Source organism: Homalodisca vitripennis, chromosome 8 (genome assembly GCF_021130785.1).
Source record: "Homalodisca vitripennis isolate AUS2020 chromosome 8, UT_GWSS_2.1, whole genome shotgun sequence".
Classification (NCBI taxonomy): domain Eukaryota; kingdom Metazoa; phylum Arthropoda; class Insecta; order Hemiptera; family Cicadellidae; genus Homalodisca; species Homalodisca vitripennis.
The window spans coordinates 15,863,714-15,885,848 of NC_060214.1; the positions used below are offsets into that span (position 1 = coordinate 15,863,714).

General features: G+C 37.6%; 1 protein-coding gene across 1 annotated transcript; it reads right to left on the reverse strand.

The window, feature by feature from the left end:
- Positions 1-2,293: 2,293 nt before the first annotated feature.
- LOC124367356 (vesicular glutamate transporter 2-like) lies at positions 2,294-20,983 on the reverse strand. The gene is made up of 9 exons (XM_046824108.1): positions 20,892-20,983; positions 18,371-18,501; positions 16,099-16,329; positions 14,720-14,807; positions 11,375-11,598; positions 10,257-10,406; positions 6,570-6,702; positions 5,264-5,502; positions 2,294-2,549 (listed from the first exon to the last, which is right to left on the reverse strand). Exons 1-9 carry the CDS (start codon positions 20,959-20,961, stop codon positions 2,361-2,363), a joined length of 1,455 nt encoding a protein of 484 aa, XP_046680064.1. The 5' UTR covers positions 20,962-20,983; the 3' UTR covers positions 2,294-2,360.
- Positions 20,984-22,135: the final 1,152 nt, after the last annotated feature.

Consider the following 22,135-nt stretch of genomic DNA (forward strand, 5'->3'; position numbering starts at 1 on the left):
ATTTTATTCTTAATTACATATATACAGAAAGCTCATCTCTGTGGAATGGATAAATCGTCCGGCGATGATTAGGAAAATGCTGTGGGGGCTATGTAAAAATCAATCCAGGAAAATAAACATCGCTGTATGCAATAGTAGACACTCTGGCTCACCTCCTGTGACTTTGAACTCGCTAACACCTCCCTGGGGATCATCTGTTACAGAGTCCACATCGTCTCAACTGCTTGCTTCGCTTACCGCTTCTCCACGCCCCCATCTACTGTCGACGCTATCTTGCATGTGTATACCACACATTAACAGTATCCGTGACTGCTTCCTCCATTCGTAATTCAAATTAATTGCAGGAGAACGATTGAAGGAGCTTGAAGCATAAATGAAGCAAGTTGTGGACCGTTTCATCTAATCTGATATGTTCCTGATTCAACTTACCGATCTCGGGTTCGTGGCTGATGCCCTCAGGACTGTACCTCCAGACACCCTACTATGCCTACACCACGGAGTGTGAGCCACTTGCAAATTTCCAAAATCCAAAACTGTTATAGTGTCTCCGATCCACGGAGCCGAACCCTAACGACGCCTAGGCCACCGTTCTGAACGACTTTTGGCTCCCTAAAGATGGACTTCCGCTTCCATGGACGGTAAGATAAAACAGAGACAGGTTTGGACCCAAATTTTCGTTTGAACTTTTTGGAAAAGCAGCTAAAAAGTGGGACTTTGAAATATAGTATTAGCCTAGTAAGTGATAAACTGACAGCAAGTACTGTACAGAGTTACCATATAATAATACAGGTCTTATTATAATATGTTGTTTGTTCGTTTTGTGAAGGTATGGAAGCAATCTTGTCACTTCTTTAGTCTTAACTTCCAATTAGGAGCTGTCCAGATCACATCTAGGGCAAATTAGTTTCCTTTCCGGTTATCTGTGTCCTTATGTTCGGTACCCATGAAAGTGAAAAGCGTAAACCACCAAATTTGTGATTTTTACCTTGTCCTCTCACTTCCTCTCAATCTTGAAGTTTATTTGTAGCCTAAGTGTAGGTCCAGGCTTGAGTGGGTTTATTTATCTGTATTTTTGTTAGTTTAAGGTATTTTTATTTGTTATACATTTAATAATGGCAAAATGTATGTTTAAAGAAAATTAATGATAACCGTCTTGCATAAAAGTTACATTTTGTCTGTTGCCACTTATGGGGTTATTACCCATACAAACAGTACTGTTTAATTTGTTTAGTTGTATTGTTTCATAAATTGCGTTTTAAATAAACCATAAAGTTGTAGCTTATATTCTTTTTAATTTCTTTTTACACAAGATGCATTTTTTTGTTGGCTAATTCAAAATGTGATTCTTTGCATTTAACTAACTTTGTAATAAAGTCTGTCACGGTTATTTTAAGGTCTAATGGTTTCAAAAATGTTAATACAATTTGTTAGTGCAAATAGCTTTGCACTGCTGTGATGAAACTTTTGTGCAACATAAAAAAGGGGGAGGGGGAATTATGTAATTGCTTCACTGTATTCAATTGTCTATTATATTAACTTTGTAAACAAAATTGGCATGAACAACCTCTGCATTTTCCCTAGAATAGTCTGTTTAAAAATCTGTAGTCAAATTGTTTTTTATATAATGTTTTGGAGAAATTTTGTGCTGAAGTTGGATGGGAGGGGGTAACTGTGTAATAGCCTCACTTTATTAAATTTGGCTTAATTTAACCAAGACTTGTTTCTTTCATCCACCTCAAAAATGGCAGACAGAAAATGGGGAATAGGTTTGTTACTTTTTTAACTTTTAACTTGGGACCTCTGTTTTGGTCTACCCACACTTCCATCACCATCTGCGGAGAAAGAGAGAGAGAGAGAGAGAGAGAGAGAGAGAGAGAGAGAGAGAGAGAGAGAGAGAGAGAGAGAGAGAGAGAGAGAGAGAGGAGAGAGAGAGAGAGAGAGAGAGAGAGAGAGAGAGAGAGAGAGAGAGAGAGAGAGAGAGAGAGAGAGAGAGAGGAGAGAGAGAGAGAGAGGAGACGGGTGGGAGGAATTTTAACATATTATTATTAACTTTTAATTTGACTACTAATTTCAACAAAATACTTCTTTAAGAGTTTCAGAAGATAAAGTTATATTAAAATATCTGTTTCTAAGTGATAACACTGCTACGTGATAATATATTGATAAATAAACGTAACACTAAGCGGTGTATGGTTCCTATAGTCTAATCAGGTATACAGGTACACAGAACCGAACACAGAATTTATCAAAATCACAAGGAGCTATGGGTTTCTAAGAAGTGAAAAAGAAACACTTTTTTACTCAACTTTTGTACATTTTGACGTAGGTTTATTATCTTCAAGTTTTACAATTTTAATGTGTTATGAATTTTTTTCCAAGTCCTGTGATCTCAAGTTTTTTAATGCATTCAGAGTGTTTTGCTCTTCGCTTTTCAATGGATCGTTCCAAGGCTGAACAACGGCTGTGCTGAAGATGAGAAAGACCAGGTTCCCGAGGAAGAGAGTGGCCGCACACACATAGAAGGCGGACATCCACTGTTCCCTACTTGTCTGAAACAACAAATAATCCCACTGGGAATACAGCTCTCGGGCGAAATCAATGCAATAAGAAAATACAGAGTTGCCTTTAGATGGAACCTTTGTTTAAGGTATAGATAAGGTATAACTTTGTACATCAACGGAGAATATAAAAATCACTTGATCGTTTAGTTAGTTATTCTGACGAACAAATAGGCGAAGGAGCGAGGAGCAAGTCAGTGAAGGAGCGTGCAGCATTTAGGTGAAGGCACGTGGAACAAATAGGCGAAGGGGCGTGGAGCAATTATGTGAAGGAGAAGGAAACAGGATTTCTCCGGCCATTTGCCATCGTTCAGTGAAACAAGAAATCAGTAACACTACGTTTCGAAATCTGCAAACTGATCTCTTCTTCGTGTACCTGAAAATTCTGTTTCCTTCACAATCCTTCCATTGTAAAAAATAACCTTCAAACAAAGAATTTGAAGGAGAGTGGAGCAAATAGGCGAAGGACCGTGGAGCAAATGTGTAAGGGAGCGTATAGAAAATAGGTGAATGATTGTGGAGCAAATAGGCGAAGGAGCGTGGAGGAAATAGGTGAAGGAGCGTAGAGCAAATAGGTGAAGGAAAGTGGAGCAAATAGGTGAAAGAGTGTGGAGCAAATAGGTGAAAGAGTGTGGAGCAAATGTGTAAGGGAGCGTAAAGAAAATAGGTGAATGATTGTGGAGCAAATAGGCGAAGGAGCGTGGAGCAAATGTGTAAGGGAGCGTATAGAAAATAGGTGAATGATTGTGGAGCAAATAGGCGAAGGAGCGTGGAGCAAATGTGTAAGGGAGCGTATAGAAAATAAGTGTATGATTGTGGAGCAAATAGGCAAAGGAGCGTGGAGGAAATAGGTGAAGGAGCGTAGAGCAAATAGGTGAAGGAAAGTGGAGCAAATAGGTGAAAGAGTGTGGAGCAAATGTGTAAGGGAGCGTATAGAAAATAGGTGAATGATTTTGGAGCAAATAGGCGAAGGAGCGTGGAGCAAATGTGTAAGGGAGCGTATAGAAAATAGGTGAATGATTGTGGAGCAAATAGGCGAAGGAGCGTGGAGGAAATAGGTGAAGGAGCGTAGAGCAAATAGGTGAAGGAAAGTGGAGCAAATAGGTGAAAGAGTGTGGAGCAAATGTGTAAGGGAGCGTATAGAAAATAGGTGAATGATTTTGGAGCAAATAGGCGAAGGAGCGTGGAGCAAATGTGTAAGGGAGCGTATAGAAAATAGGTGAATGATTGTGGAGCAAATAGGCGAAGGAACGTGGAGGAAATAGGTGAAGGAGCGTAGAGCAAATAGGTGAAGGAAATTGGAGCAAATAGGTGAAAGAGTGTGGAGCAAATGTGTAAGGGAGCGTGTAGAAAATAGGCGAATGAGTGTGGAGCAAATAGGCGAAGGAGCGTGGAGCAAATAGGCGAAGGCGCGTGGAGCAAATAGGTGAAGGAGCGTGTAGCAAATAGGCGAAGGAGTGTGTAGCAAATAGGTAAATAGGCGTGAAGCATGGGTGAAGGAGTCTGAAGGGGAAATATTATTAGACACTATCTTGTCTCATGAAATACAACATTATTAGCATGGTAAATATTATATAGGGATTTCGAACATATGTACCAACAACTCATTTACAATATTGCCACTCTCCATAATAAGTTTTGAATTACACTTGTAGCGAATTAACTTCATCTTTAATTCTTCTACATTCTTATTTCCTGTTGACAATGTCAAGTACATCTTAAGTTCCAGCATGATTAACCAATTACCATATATTTAGTAATTGCTGCTTTCATAGTCTAAGTGCAGTCATGTAATTACGGTTTTATTGAAATATACAAGTTAAACACATCTTTTACTCTAAAAGTAAAGTTCCGTGCTTTTTAGTTTATAAGGGATCAGGACATTTAAAAAATAAAAAACACTTGGCCACAGAAAGTTTCTGAGTGTGGAACGCTGTATCACCTCTGTATTTTGGGTACCTCTGTAGTTACCCAATACTACCTACGTGATAACAATGCTACTCGTAAACTACTCCACCAAAAATATAGCCTGTTGGATGGTATCTGGATTGTAGCTAGTTCCTTAAAGTTTCTGATCTCTACGACTCTAGAGGATTCTATCTCTATGACCTCTATGAGTAGCTTCTGTGTGCTCTTGACCTCTGCGATATTCCACTCTCTGGAAGTTTCCATTATCTCCAAGTTTTAGGCGTATACCAGTTCCCGATTTCTGGAAGTCTGCGCTTTCTCATGGATTTCAATCAATAAAACTTTCTTGGCATAAGGAATCTTGTTCGTTTTTAAGGTTTAAGGTATTATAAAAACTTTTGCTTCTAAAAGCTTCCATCCTCTAGTGGAACCAACCAGTATATGTTCCCACCCTCTGAACAGATTTCAACCCCTTCATAAGAAACTCCGTACAAAGCATTTTAACTTTCCATCATACTATTATTTTCACGATCCGGTTTGATGATACCGGATAGAGATTTGTGTACATTGAATCAGTGCAATATCCATATTAGAAATCTATCTTAAGATATGGATCTTGAGTACGTGCATCACAGGAGGTGAATTTTTCCGTTAAGCATACAGACACCGATGAGTTAATAGAGAAAACATTGTTTCAATTGTTATATGAGATGAATTATGTTAGAATGGGAGTGATTGCTGAATCGCAATGGACAAAATCCCAATCTGTGTTATTCGAAAATATGGACCCTACTGACCTCATCTTGGATGATGAAGCCCGTGGCCATAGGACCCAAGATGGCACTGATGCTGCCGATGCCGTTTATGATACCCATCAACAGCCCTGCGTGGTTAGGCGACAGGTCCAGTAGGTTGGTCAGGTAGCCGGTGAAGATCCCTGCCCCAGAACCCATGCAGAGGGTCAGGAGAACCACGGCGCCTGAGGCACTCTGGACAAATGCGAGGCCCAGTAGGGTAACGGCTCCTCCCCACATACCTGGACAGTCATACAGGAAAGTCATACGTAGAAGCCAGTGGCTGCAGTATAATAAGCGGCCGTTGACATGGTCCACAGTGAGTGCTGCCGTTTATTCAGTATTTGTATTATTGGCTATTCGCTGAAAACCTCAATGTAGACCTTGTCACAGTAAATCTGCTCTAAATCAGTTATTTATTATTCGATTTAAATAATATTGTTGTCACTAGATTTGTGATAATATCTCATTCTTGAGAAAAACTTCTTTTATTATGTTAAAAGTTTAATAGTTTTAATGGCCGCCATCTTGAAAATACTAAAGATAATTTCACGATATATTTTCTGGTAACTAGCCTTATTGTCATAAACATTTGAGCCAAATGTGATATAATTTAACCAAAAGTTACTTAAGTTTCAAATAGGGACTTATCAAAAGCCAAAGTTTATTTTCTGGTCATGGGGGTGTCTCTTAAACTATTAACATTTCAAAAAGTATGGAAATCTAAAGCATAATTTAACTTACATGCTATCTAGTTTTTGAAATCAAATAGTGAAAACTTCAATTTTTAACGTACCTATAATAGTTATTTAACTATTTTTAATTTGAAAAATGGCTTTACCTTTAAAATTGTACAATAAAGATGTGTTTTGTTTTGTAACGAACCATCTCTAACTTGTATATAACTATGTGGGATGGTAAGTTCGTAAAATATATTAGTGGTGAGTTATTACTATAGTAGGCCGCACGAAAATAGTCCTTTGGTGGCTAGTGCGTCTGAACCCCCTCTACGCACTGAATCCAGCACCGTTGCCATTTTTGCGTGTATTGAAAATTACTCATCCTTCTCAATATCTTTTGTTACAAACAAACAACACACTTTGCTATTGTAAACAAATATGTGTACGTTCGATTTCATCCAACGTGTCTATCAAGCAGATAGCATGTCTGCTAATGACCATAGCCATGTCATTACAGGAGTAGCATTACGGATGGTCAGCAGAGATATGGCAACATCGCTTCAAATGTCATCGGACTACTTTCGTGCAGGTCACATCACTAGCAACTAAAATTCTCATTGATCACTTGCCAATGGTATTCCACAATTTCCTGGATGTCGTCAAGGAGAAAAGTCCTTGTTCGTTGATGTAGTCTGCTACCCAGCCGAAAACCACTATCAAAATACATTTCGTCAAGAATGGCAGAGAAGATATAAGTCCATTCTGTAGGCAAACAGGTTAATTCATTAAAAACAAAAAGGAAACCATGTGAGTCAATCGACCAGTCTTGTCTACGACAGAAGCCTAAATATTAAAAACTATAGATGAGCTGCTTTGAAAGTGCCTGTTAAGTGAACAGTGCGGGGGGGGGAGTGAGAGAGAGAGAGAGAGAGAGAGAGAGAGAGAGAGATAATATGTAGAAAGAGAGAAGAAGCTCAGACTCACTTCCCCCTCCACATTCCTTACCAACCACTCCCCAGTCGCCACTTTACCGGTCGTAGGGTATGTGTTACATAACAGCTATTTTACAAACCCAGTAATAATAACAACAGCTGTTAACAATAAACATTTGTTAACACACTTTTTGACTATACTAACACATTAAATGGATGCAATGGACTATTCTTAACATAAATAACAATATTTGTTAATTCCATGACAACGGAAATAACAAAACATAGCGTGATGCTCCAAAACAACAACACAGGGAAGCAAAGCATTCGGTTCCCACTTGTGTCTTGTGGAAAGGAAATAGATCGAGCAGTGAAAGAGGGGGTGGCGTTAGGCGTGGTCGACATTTTGCTCCTCCCGCCCCCTATGCGCAAGAAACCTTCGCGCAGGTCGCTTTCAAAGCGGCTCATCTATAGCAGTTACCCGCGCTTTGCAAGAGTATGAGCACTACTGGTTCGAGTGAAATATACTTCCGATGCCAATGCTAAGTTTCAACTGTTGCCACGATTAAGAAACTATTTAAAGAGTGTATATTTATGGCCATTGTAGTTTACTCCGGCCTTAGTATTTTTTGCGCCATCGTTGATTTTGCCTTATTTCCCATTCAAGAAAATACATGAACCCACACAGGTCTGAGAAGCTTACTTCTGTCAAAAGACAACTAAGAAAGGTTTCATAATAGTCTTTAAATTAATTGTAGTAAAACTTTGATGAACGTTGTATTTCATACTATTACTTTGATCTAATTTTCATAATTTTCGTTTACTTCTACTTTTAATTTTATTTATCTGTGCTCAACAGCGGTTGCAGAAAATCTTACTTTACGCTTTCAAGACTACAAAAGTAAACAAGTTGAAAATAGTGATTAATTAATTAAAAATATAGCTGTGCTGTCATGAAACGAGCTTTATACAGAACAGTTGATTGCGTTTAATAGGCTCTTTCAATTGATATATGTTTCCTGCAATGCAACTTTGACCAATATGTAAATTTTCGCAACTGTTTCGAGGGGTAGTTATGAAATAAGAATAGACCTATGTTAACCAGTGACACTAAACATGTCCATGTACAATTTCTGTACAATCTATCCAGTAGTTTTCACGTGATTGTAAAACACACACCAATACACAGACAGACACAATTAGAAGTATATACAATTAATAGTAAAGATAACTTTTTCTAGCAAATGTGATGTGAATGAAAACGCTATGAAGATAACGCCCATGGTAGGGGAGATAATTGGTGGTATAAGTGAGGCCGTCAACCTTCAACCAGATTGTGCTATCCTTGTACAGAACACCAATTAAAAAAAGGAACGTCTTCATTTTATAACAAACCTTGGCGATAATTGTGACATTGTTGGCTGCACCAGCTGAGAACAGAAGTAATGTTTTTGAAAGAGTTGAATGACCAATCAATCAACTGAAGTGATTAGATATGGTTCGAGAAAATTCTTATTATCCATTAGATGTCGTCACGACCTGTACACAACACAACGTTTAGTCAATTTAAATATTAAGACAAACTACAATTCCAATACAAATGCAGCAAAGTTCTGTATAGGCTGCAAGATTCTAAATAGGGCTTTGGTTTAGGTTTTAGATAGTACAAAGTGCAAGTCTTATTTATGGCTGAGAGAGTCAGAGATTCAATACTGACCATCTCGTATTAAATCGACATCGTTCTCCGATTTTTTTCCAAAGCTTTTAGTACAGGCTAGTAGCCCACTGATACAACAAAATGAGGCTAACAAGGAGACTGGCTACAGAACTACTGAGAGCATTGTAAGTTATTGAAAAAGCATATTCTGCTATGCTCTGCTGATGAAGTGAGCCCTTCCATTAAGCGCTGCTGAGTCTTAGAAGAAGAGTTCGCCATACGGTCAAAATATAAGTGAATGTCCCTGCTGGCTGCCTTTTCCGATATACCTGCTTCACAAACTACTTCACCTGATTTATAATTGTCTGAAGACAACAGTTTGATTCGAAAGGAAAGAAGATCATCAGTGATAGCCAAAAATTACTGACTAGTTTCAAAATCCAAATCTAGGGGCACGACTCTCAGAATAAAATCCCTAGAGTCTCTCTGCCGTACTCTATGGCCAACACTTAAAGTTTCGGCTTCTCGCGTGCAACTACAAATATCGTCGAGTTCCACTCATATACTCAAGACAAGAAAGCCAATGGCTCTTCTAATTCTGCCAAAATGTTACTACTGCATAGCATTATCTGACATTAAAATAGGTAGCGCCAAAGCAATATTTAGAACTGAGGCATTTTCTATGTGAGCATTCTTAAATCAACGCTGTTTTTACTTTTCATGGATGCTAAGGTTGACGATACCGTACAGAGATGCTTGCGGTTGTACTGATGAGTAAAACGTCGCGTCGGCTGGCTGAAAATAATAGGAAAGTTAAACAGTAAAACGAGGTCTGTTAGACAAATAGCCAACAAATTGTCTGGGAAGCCGTCAGAGCCATTAAGTTAAGTAGTGAGACTACACTACAGAAGATGCTGGAACTACATTCCTTTGCCTTGTGACAACGATATTCATAAAGCATAGTCCGGGTGGAGACAACAAAAGAGAGAATTTTGCGGATATAATCTTCGGACCCCAAGGTAACCCAACCCCAGTGTAATGACAAACTAATGCTCCATGACACCAAGCCTCCACTAATACTTCACGAACTGGGCAAGACAATTAGCCAACAAAGAGACCCCAATGTTTCACTATCACTTGAACGATTTATTTGTTTGTAATTATATCATCAAGTGCCTCTCTTGGAGTTATGTCCATCATCTCCATACAACGCATCACTGGAAAAAAGTGGCACAGTCCAGTAGAAAAATTTAGTGAATCCAGTCTGTCACTATCCCTCCTCCAAGAAAATGCTACCTAATTAAGAAAGGAAATTAGTGTACCAACTATGGATAACTCGAAATTATGGATAAACCGGTAACAAAATCCGATAATCGAGCAATATTTGAGCTTCTCACTCATGTGAAGTAGATGGAGATGATGTATGGAAGGGACATCAAAGAGAAGATCTCACCGAGGGTGTATTCCTAAAGCCATTCAACAATGAGAGAGAAGATTAGCTTTCAGTTGGACAAGGAACAGCCAGGAACGATCCCAACAGATTTTATTTTAGAATTTGAATATCCTCCTGTGGTAAACAACATCTTCTCTCACCACCTCCAGATAAAAAAAGCTCTCTCGCCAGGATTCAAGGCCATGCTTAGGCTATACGGGTTTTAAATCCAAGCGTTAGTCATCAGTATTATGACGTCTAAGTCTAGAGAGGCAAGCGGAGATAATTAACTTACATTTTTAATGTCGAAGCCAAGCACGCGACCAAAGTAGTTGGGTAGCATGGTGTTAAGAGTCCAGTAACTCCAAAGGTGGCAGAGGTTGGCGATAAGTATGGCCCACACTGGTGCTGACGTGAGTATATCTCTCCATGGGGTCTTCATCAGCTACACAAATACACACTTTAAGCAATGTCAGGACAAGGACTTGGTCACAGTAGTTGGGTAGCATGGTGTTAAGAGTCCAGTAACTCCAAAGTTGACAGAGGTTGGCGATAAGTATGGCCCACACTGGTGCTGACGTGAGAATATATCTCCATGGGGTCTTCATCAGCTACGAAAATACACACTTTAAGCTATGTCAGGACAAGCACGCGGTCAAAGTAGTTGGGTAGCATGGTGTTAAGAGTCCAGTAACTCCAAAGTTGACAGAGGTTGGCGATAAGTATGGCCCACACCGGTGCTGACGTGAATATATCTCTCAATGGGGTCTTCATCAGCTACACAAATACACGTTTAAGCTATGTGAAGACAAGGACTTGGTCAAAGTAGTTGGGTAGCATGGTGTTAAGAGTCCAGTAACTCCAAAGTTGACAGAGGTTGGCGATAAGTATGGCCCACACCGGTGCTGACGTGAGTATATCTCTCAATGGGGTCTTCATCAGCTACACAAATACACGTTTAAGCTATGTGAAGACAAGGACTTGGTCAAAGTAGTTGGGTAGCATGGTGTTAAGAGTCCAGTAACTCCAAAGTTGACAGAGGTTGGCGATAAGTATGGCCCACACTGGTGCTGACGTGAGTATATCTCTCCATGGAGTCTTCATCAGCTACACAAATACACATTTAAGCTATGTCAAGACAAGGACTTGGTCAAAGTTATTATAATTTAATTTAATCCCCTTAACCGGAGTCACGGTTAAAAGATTATAATTTAGTCCCCTTTTACTACTATACCTGTCATTTACGTTTTAAATGCATGGGAATCGTATAATAACAATGTGCACCTTGCTCTGGTCGGAGAAATTGACGAGTGAAGACTTGATGTAAGCCCTCTCGCCATCACTGATTGTGGAGTGAGAGTCCGGATCGTCAGCACCAATACTACAATCATTATCACTTCTGTACAAATATACCTTGCTCTGGTCTGAGGAATTGACGAGTGAAGACTTGATGTAAGCCCTCTCGCCATCACTGATTGTGGAGTGCGAGTCAGGATCGTCGGCACCCACGTACAGCCACATCAGAGCCCAGAGGAGTCCACAGCCTCCGGTCACGTAGAAGATACTAGGCCATCCCCAGGAACTTGCTGCCAGGTATCCTGCCACGAACATGGTCAGGGTCGCACCCACTTGGGTACCTAAAACAGAATTTATTTACATTTCGGTCCTCTTATGTTTCTCTTATCCGGTCTAGTGACTATTGAAGGCACTTTTACCTTGACAAACAAAGGGAAAAAATTATGTAATGAGGAGTATAAACGTAATTAACGATTGGACGTTGCTACTCAATGCCGAACATAACCCTTCTCTTTATCAGGTTTCAATGTCAATGAAATTTATAATAGGGTGTAAAAGTGTTTAAGGGAAAATTTCCAAAATTTATTGGCTCTCGGAAATTGAGCTCGTTTCCTCTCGGTAGAGAAGCGCATCCTTACCCCAAGGCTATGGTGAGGGTCTATCTTATTCATCAGACTCACACAAAAGAGCGAATTGTACAAAATACAGATCCCGCTTTGGTTTCTGTATTATTCCATCTAATTAATGAATTTCATTTTGTCATAATTTCAACTAATCACAGTCGCAATCCTTATAAGAAGCCAATATTCACAGTTTAAATTCTTAGAAACGCTATGCACCGAGATCTAATGATATCATGCACCACGGATTGTGTATGTGAAAAAAAACGGAGATAAAAATCTCACTGGTGCAATAAACTCGGCACAGCTTTAATTTGCCATATTGTTCCACCTAATGAAATAAGTAATTTGATAATAATTCCAAATAGTTCTAGTTGTGATTCCCCTAGAAAGCCAAAATGTATGAATACTTAAGAACGCTGTGCTCTGAGATATGTTGATATTGTGAACTAATTGATTGAGAGTGTCAAGATTAGGGTGTTAATAATCTAAAAATTATACCTTTGAGACGAAGCCATTCTTAATAATTGTTCATCTCAATCCTTGGCCGCTTTCGTACCGAGCAAAAGACTTCACACAGAAATTCAATTTACCACCCGTGTGTCATATACATACGATAATCGCATCTAACCAAAGATTTTGCCTCGTGTCGCAGATTATATTAGAAAATTATTCATATGTTATCTTAAAAATAGATTAACGGAGATCTGAAAAACGAGAATGATTTGGTCAAATTGGAGGAAATAAATTATTCAGCAATCTACATTTGTGTGGAGCCTGGTGGAATATATTGTCACTGGGCGAATATTGAACTCACTAGATATTTATTTATCTTATAAATAAATCTAAATGTAATATCTACTAACATAAAACTAGACTGGTTTTAAATAAAGTAATTGTTTATAAAACTGTCACTAATTTTATTTGTACTGACACAATACCACTGTTAACGGTATATCTATTTCTGCATCTCTATCCTCATGGTGTCTTGAAACGAACTGAACTATAGGCTTTGAATTTGTAAATGAAGCTTCTTTTCTAAATGAGGAACACTGAGTTTGGTGATGGTGCTAGTCACTCCATGTGATTTAGCTGAGCGTAAGCGAATATTTGTACATTGGTCTTGTGCATAATCACGATAATAGCCTCATTAACAGATACGTAACGGTGCTCTTGATCTAATATCGATCTGGTCTTACTGAACCTGAATGGGAGTGCCGATGGCCGAGTGGTTTAAGTCGTTGGACTTTGGGTCTGAGTTAGAGATAGCGCAGGTTCTAATCCTGTCTGTGACCACTTTTTATCAGTACCAATGACCTTGTACTGTATCGACTCTCCCCCTTATTCTGTTTGATAAGATCCTCGCACAGGCCGGTGGCCCATGAGGGCGGACAGAATGAGGCATAAAAGGGGATCGGCCTCTCCTTAAAAAAAGGTGATATCCTCCGCCAACTGAGAGAGACGATTTTGGGGTTCTCGGTTAGTAATCATGTATCCGGGCCAACACATCCACCATGGCTTCACAGTTTTCCGCCATCTCATTCGCGGCATCCGAATTACTTACAAGTATTTCACTTCTGTGGAGTTTGTTGGCCATCATCTATATAAGTGACACTTCCACTAGAATGTTTAGTCTCTTTCAATGCCAACTTAATTATTTCAATGTTAGGTTACGTTAGTTTGCCAGTTGCACAGTGAAGCGATTACGGCTGTTAGCGCAAGTTAACCGGAATAAGCAACGTCGACCGTGGCTGCTTCTTGGATGGGTGACCGCTGAGCGATCCTGTCCTTGCAAGCAGCTCGCCTGCCCGCCCATTGGTGGTGGTTCGGTAGTCACCTTAAGCCGTTGGTCCCCACGTTAAGAGCCAGAGTGGGCTATTTCAATATTTTTTGTGAATGTAACAGTCTTTTCAATTTCCTCTTATAAATATATAAACACACACTTTTTTAGGAAGGCTTTATTTTGGATTGGCTTAGATAATGATGAAACAAATTAGGCGCTATTATTTCATTACAAGTGCGAGTATGACAGAGCAATTTTCTTACTCTATCCAATTCTTTAAAGTCAACGTAACTGCATGGAGAGCCTGGGAAGCGAATAAGCCGAAGAACTGATACAGATACAGCAAACTTTATGTACATACACTTCACCAAGGCATCAGTGGTGGAAGAATCCAGTGGTACAGTCTGGGTGTGCTAAACATTGCCCCTTTAGAGACTCATGTACGTTAAAAATCTCTAAATAAAGCCGTGTCTCTGTTTCATTGGCAATTGCTTTATCGTAACCAACGTACATACCTTATTAAGAAACCACACTTGTTAGAATCGTGTTATTGTACGTTAACTCTTGATAGCAAAGTCTTAAAGATATTAAACTTGGTACTTAGGGTCCTCGTGGTCTAAGGCAGGACCCTATTTATTTGGGGGTCAAAAGGTCAAAGGGCAGTCAGTCTGTCTGCCCTTCTGTTCCGAAACGATTAAAATATAGCCCATAGAAACTTCAAATTTGGTACGTATGTTCCTGTTGATCCAAGGAAGAGCTCTTTTGATTCTAGGGTCAAAGATAAGAAATAAGATAAAGATAAAAAAGTCAAAGATCAGTCTGTTTGTCTGTACATGCACTATCTCTTGCGTCACGTTCTGTCAGAGCCTCTGTTATGTCTGTTGATTGTCCTTGTTTCCTTATCCTTATAATTTGTGTGATTTCCTACAGAGGCATCCGGAGACGTTTTAAACGTCGTTGGTTCAAACTTCGAGGACAGCCACATAAACGTCAGTCACATAACTAACACATTACAAACATTATACCATGTGATATTACTACTGATATAATCAAGCTTACCAACAAAAACGAATGAAAACATCCGGTTCCTCTCCAGGGGTGGTGCCCACTTGGCAATGTGTGAGTTCACGCAAGGGAAGAAAAATCCCTGAAATGTGACAATTGCTTTGGATCAAAATCGATACTGAAATATGTAATAACAAGTTAGAACAAATTAAACTTCATGACATTTTTAAATCAAGCTGTAGAAGGAGAATGTGATATATAACTCTTTATAGAAATATACTCATTATAGAAATGTTTGTGAGTTAATAATTCATTGGGTCGACATATACATACATTACATTAAATGCAAATTCTGGCTCATTTATCTTTACAGCTGTTTGTATAAAATGCTTCCAAAAATGTAAACATCTAAAATATGTGTAGTACATTTAGAAATGTGTTTTAAAATATTAAAATTATTGTTAGCTCACTTTCCACTAAAAACTGTGTTGTGGTATTCTGTTTACAATCATATATCAGTCATATTAACAATATTAGCAATCTAAAACATCACCTGAAGGTAAACTTTTTATAGCGAGAACCAGGAAATAAGCGCACATATCACTCGAAAAAATGAAATTTTAATTTCTTCTTAAAATCTGCTTAGAAATTGTTGAAAAATAAATCCTTAGGTATATAATTAAAGGTATGATAGGATTTGCAGTCCAATATAAACCTTAAACAAACCGCATAACCACAGGTTTTGAAACTAAATTATATTTAAAAAATATAAGCAAAATAAAAATGATCAATCGAAAAGATATTTTGCAAATTTTGACACACATCAGTAGACGCATTGGTTCAAAATGATATCTTGATAACAAGGTCAGTTACTGAAAAGAATATCATGAAATTATCTTTAGTGTTTTTAAAATAGTGGCCATTAAAACTTTTAAACTTTAAATATCTTAAAAACTAGCATTTTTTCAAGAATTGCAAGAATAACAGTTTTAGAGGGGGTTTTCAAAAATCTATTGACACTAAATCATTTAAATTGAATAATAAAGAAGTCGTTCAGAGCAGTTTTGTTGTGACAAGACAAGGCCCATATTAAAAGCTGCCGTTTAATAAGTTTTTGTATTCTTGACTATTCGCTGAGAAACTCAATCTTTATAAAAAACACATACAGACAGACAGATGGGAAACTAAGCATCAGACACCCATGTTCATATGGTGAAATATGTTTGTCTTGACCTGAGCAATAACTTGGTATACTTTTGTCCATAGAGTTACGGAACACCTTTTATAATTAGTACGCCAACATTCAAAGAGCTATATGATTTCATGTTTATGAGTCTGTTAGCTCAAAACCATACATAAATGTAAAAACCTCTCTGGGTGGATGTAGAACTAGTGATAGTAAAATATGGTATAAGATTTGTTATCCTGCTAACCTGCGCTAAGCCCACGACAAGTCTGCTGACACAGAAGCCGAGCCAGTCACAATGAAGGGCTATGAAGGGACCGAGGATGGTCGCCGAGGAGCAGACCACCATCGCCCAGAAGAGTAGATACTTTGGGCCAATGATGCGGGACAGGTGCCCCGCGGGAATCTGCAGTATGCAGTATCCCCAAAACATGGAGCTGAGGATGACACCTTTCTGGGCAATATCCCAAGGCAGAATCTACAAACAGGATTGTTGAATGAGTATAATCCAGGTCTCGTCTACAGATTAGTCGATTAAGGCGCTGTCAGCTTCTTCATCCTTGTGTGTGCACTTAGTTGTTAATTGACTTCCATCAGCCAATGTGGCTTTCCCATATTTGAGTATTTTACTCCTGAAATAGGTAGTTAAAATCCAGAAATGCTATAAGTGTGATAAACGTGTTGGCTATTCCGAGAAATATTTGTTGTTAGTTTGAACAAAATATGTTTAAAAGTTAAACGAATACGTATACATATATTTGTAGTATTTTAAAACTCCAAATGGTGCTATTGAACTTTTGGAACGTTTTAATAATGGTAAAATTAAGGAAGAGAAGGGAGCACGATTTGTTGTCAAAGGGATCTAGGGTGAGGATATCTCGCGAGTAAAGTAAACGCCCACTAGGACTATTAGAAGGTCTTGTAATTGCCCTACGGTGGAATGCCAATCCTATAAAAAAGGAATGTGCTTGTTATTTTTCCTTTCTTCTAATAAAGAGGATAGGAGTACATTACTCCACAAGTTCGCTATAAGGTTCCATGACAGATTCTTAGTACTTTAAACATTGACTTTCCACTGTATTGTTTTTTTTCTTTTTACTCTATGCATTTAAGTCCACACAGAATCACATGTTAAAATATCAACTAATTTTACTCAGTTTGTTTACATATTTATTTAGTCTGCTAGTTTTTCGTTGCTATTATACGAGTTGCCCTTTAGGCCAATGTAAAAATATGCGTCAGTGTTCAGCCAAATCCCATGGAGTGACACGCATCATCATGCAACGCGGTGTTGCCTATGTACAAATGAATATTCATGCAACACTTCAAGACTAAAGGTCAGTTGGTTTACGAGATATCGTGTGGACAGTGAAATGAAAATGAATTTTGTCCAATTTCTCGATATATAGACTTCAATAACACTTAGCTAAACATGAGACCTATAGAAAACAAAAGAAAGGGAGTGGATAAGTTGGAGGGCTTTTGGAGTGAGAGTGTTGCAATTGTGGGTTCCCAAATTCAAAATTTGTCCCACATCCTGGTAAAGTTCTAAACGACCTTTGTCTTAGGGCCAACGGTTTAAGGAAAATTTTAAATGAATATACGAGTATATGACTCGTAATTACTACAAACAAGCTTGTTTTGAATCGATAACATTTATTCGTGATAAGGAAGTTGTAGACGTGTGAAATATTTTTTGTGCACTTTTGAATATACAAAGAACAACAGTTTTCCTCGATAGTTTACTCCGTTATACATTTTAAACACAAATAGGTGTTTTACAAATAGTTAGGGCTACTATACCCCCACTTATAGAATACGCCTATGGGGAAATCGGACTAATAATGAATTTCGGGAATTATTAGTTTCACAGAAGAAAGAGCAAATTACAAACTAGAGAGTTGCGTTAAACTACTCTCATGAAATTTACAGATAGTGATTCTACCCGTGTTCATTTTGAATACAAAATATATTTTCGTTTTAAAAACAAATATCACATGTGAACGAATATTCATAATTGAAATACATTAAATAATTAAATACCAGAACTCCAACGACGTAGATTAAATTTTATTGAACATCTTTCGAAATCAAATTATCCAGCATTTCACCTCAATTAAAAAAAATTAGAAAATGGTCAAAACATTAAAAAGAACACAAGAGTTTTAGTACCAAGAGCGTTGTATAGCGTCTGTAATAGTAAAAATTATTAAACAATTGAAATTTGAAATCGTACACGACAAAAGAACTAAACACCAATGGGAAAAATATCTCCTTAGCTACAATACAATAAAGCTCTTATTAGGCTTTGTTTTTTCGTATTTCCTTCATAATCGTAGTAACAATCTACATTATAGTACACATAAACATTCATAACACAACATTGTTATCTCTATGAATTAAAGGACTGAGTATAACGAAGTCCCTTAATAATCCTGTGATATAACTTAGCTTAAATTGAAGAGGCTTATTTTCAATATTATTGCACCAAAAAGTACAGTATCCGTTCAGTACAATACCGTGACGTCGGGTCGAGGATCTCTGGTGTCTGTCATAGCTACGATGGCCACGGACAAGTTCACCCTCAGGCAGTAGGACAACAGAAGACAAAAGAATGTCATCACCGCCTGCCAGTGCCTCGCCCCAACCCCTTCAACAGACAAGTGTTTACATGCGTCTTACCACTATCTGTAGCTTTACGTTTTTAATTAAATGTAAACCGATACAATAGAGTATCGAAAGACTTTAACAGAACATAACGAAGGAGTTATTGGACGGAAGGACAGACAAAGTAAGGTCTACCCTCTCACTTTGTGACTCCACAATTCATAGATGTGTTTATCCTTGGACCAAGAGGGGCCAATTTTCAAGTCTCCAGGGCCTTTCCATCAAGATATATCTCATAGACGGTCAGACAGAGTACGGACTATCCATTCACGTTTTGGCTCAACAATCAACAGAGTTCATCCTTGGATTAAGAGGAACCAATTTTCAAATCTCTAAGACCTTTTCATCAAGAGTTAGCGCACAGACGGACAATCAAAAGCCGGACTACCCTTTTACCTTTTGACTCCAAAATCCATAGAGTTCATCCTTGGATTAAGAGGAACCAATTTTCAAATCTCTAAGACCTTTTCATCAAGAGTTAGCGCACAGACGGACAATCAAAAGCCGGACTATCCTTTTACCTTTTGACTCCAAAATCCATAGAGTTCATCCTTGGATTAAGAGGAACCAATTTTCAAATCTCTAAGACCTTTTCATCAAGAGTTACCGCACAGACGGACAATCAGTGGCCGGACAACCCTTTTACCTTTTGACTCCACAATCCATAGAGTTCATCCTTGGACCAAGAGGAATCAATTTTCAAAACTAAGACCTTTCCATCAAGAGTTATTGCACAGACAGACAGACAGAAGATCGACGGACTACTACTTCACATTTTGACTCCGCAATCCATAGAGTTCATCCTTGGACCAAGAGGAACCAATTCTCAAGTCTCTAGGATCTTTCCATCAAGTGTTATGGCACTGACGGACAAACAGAGGAGAAAATGCCGTTTGATCTTTTGACCCCACAATCAATAGAGTTCACCCTTGGACAAAGAGGGACCTACTTACCAATTTTTTTTATTTAAATTTTTAAAATTGTATCATTGTATTGGTTAATTTTTTTCTCTCTGAACTCGATACAGTTTCGGGTATGTTTGACTCATTTTATTTCTCTCCTTTTTTCTTTCTTTCGTAATGTACTATCTTCTCACCTGGTGAAGAGGTTAGATTTCTAATCCTCGAAACGCTGCGTTATACACTTTGCAGCATATAACTATGGCAAATATCTGAAAGTATATTATCCTTTAGTCCTTTCATCGCCAATAACAAACGTTAAACAAAGAACAATATGTAAAGTATTTCTTACGAAATGAATCTTTTTAGCTTCTTTAGATATGAAACGTTGAGTTGCAAGTGCTTAAACATTTCTTTAGGTGGGGATAATTCATTCTTTCGTAATACGCACGAGAAGAATTTAATAGTGCTCTGACTGGAGTCCGTGGTGAGACGTTTTGTTGACAAGGAGAGAAAATGGGACATAGTTCCTTACATACCTAGTCAATAAATTACAATTTAAAAATACATAATATAACTAATATTGGTACATAAGTGATTTTCATCATAGAATAATAAACAACGAAAAATGTGATAAAGCAGTAATGTTAAAAATTATTTTTTATCACAAATAGGAACTAAATAATCTTTTCTAATGATGACATCGGAAGATTGAGCATATGATTTAATATATTTCGTACTTAATAATATATTACTAAAATAATTTATTGGAAATAGTGAAACATTGCATATCATGAAGCTAAAATATTTTTAGCGTACTTTCTCTTTTTGGAAATATATATTCTTCCAAGTGGATCAGTGCTTCAGGGAGTTGGGTGTTTTTTAAAATATTTTTCTTGCCAAATACATTTTTTATAAATAAAAACATGTTAGTTCCAAAAGCTACAACTCATTTATATAGGCACTGTACAAATTTCATTTTTTATCGTCAGCCGTTTTTATTTTGGCTTGATTACGATAAATAAAAGAAATAATAATAATAATTTCACAAGGCATTATACTAAAGAGCTGTGAGTGTAAAGTTATATAACCCAACTGTGTAAACCCAAAATACCTTAAGACCTGTGGCTGCACATGCACGTTACAAATAACAATTATTAATTATTTTCTTAATAATTCCAAATTTAAATATGTCTCATCCTGGAACTAAATTGTCCCAAACATATTTATGAGAAATCAATTTTATGTTCTGACATAAACGATCTCATTGCCAAAAATTATTTTAAATACCCACTGATTAATATTGGTCAATGTTCCAAAATATTTACACCCTTAATTTAAAAAATAATAGCAACAAAGTAATGAGACGTGTTGATCATAGTAACTCTAGGCATTAATGCATTATCAAATTAGTTGGTCAGGAACTCCTTAGTTAATGAAAGTTAGAAAATGCCAGTTTCCGGAAAAAAATTACCTGGAGGGCTGATCAACCGAGGGGCAGACTCGTGTTCGGGGACAGAGGAAGGTGTCCGCGAGGTGTCCATGGTGTTACAGAGGACATTTGTTCGGCAATACTAACGCGGGTTGATAGAACAAGGAAACATTATCACGCCAATATTTATAATTGGTCGCACGGGTAGGGTACGATAAGCGGGCCCGGTTTTTTATATCGAAATTGGCAAACGATATTACTTAATCATAACCATCGATATAATCAATCGATACTGATTAATTATTTTGAACAATTAACTTAAATAATCCAAATCAACAGCTGTAGTACACGTAAGGTAATATTCGAATTTTACATAAGTAACATTTGATTATTAAAAATGGCAGTCAAACTACACGACATTGTTTTTTTAAAGATGATAAGACACGTTTTTCGTGGCTTCAACATGTTGGACTAGTACCAAAAAAACCATTATGTGAAATTTGTGGGAAAGAAACAACTGTAACTGCGAGGGGAGCAAATATGGTCGTCTTCAGTTTTCCTAATTTTGGTTATAATAATTTGTTTGATCACTGTAAATATTAAATTCACTTATTAATTTAAAACATATGATTGTTATTGAGGACTATAGTTACTTTTATATCGATTGATAGTCTAGGATTTGAGATTCGAATATTAGGTATCGATGATTACATTCTTCGATATAAATAACCGGGTCCGCTTATCGTACCCTACCCGGTTGCACTCCCCGATATAAATAACGCCATACTGGTAATAAGTGTCTTTCAAACTAATATATAAAGAACTCCAACAATAAAAAACCAATTCAAAACTCGTATAAAACGCCTATTGGTGTCTAGAGCGTTCTACTCTGTCGATGAATTCATGATGAGCCGCTGGGATTTATGAGAGGCATAGGATCTGGAGTCAGTGAGAGTGTGCTTGGGTGAATGTGTGGAAGTGCTGGTTTGGATGCATGTGTGAATGCCTTAACTTTGGCATGTGTGAAACTATTTACAAAATGATTTACAATGATTTACTGACATTTGCAATGCAATGTAAAATTGTAAAAATGCAGTAAAATATGATTTGATTTGATTTGATATACTGTTTGAGATATTTTTGTGCGAAGATATTTTTTCTGTTGTAATCTATCAAACTAATGTTTTGCTGTTTTGTTAATTTTGATTTATTATATTATTACATAACTATCACGTACTTTACTATTTAAAATATAGCCTGCTATGTCACGTTGTTAGGACTTTGAA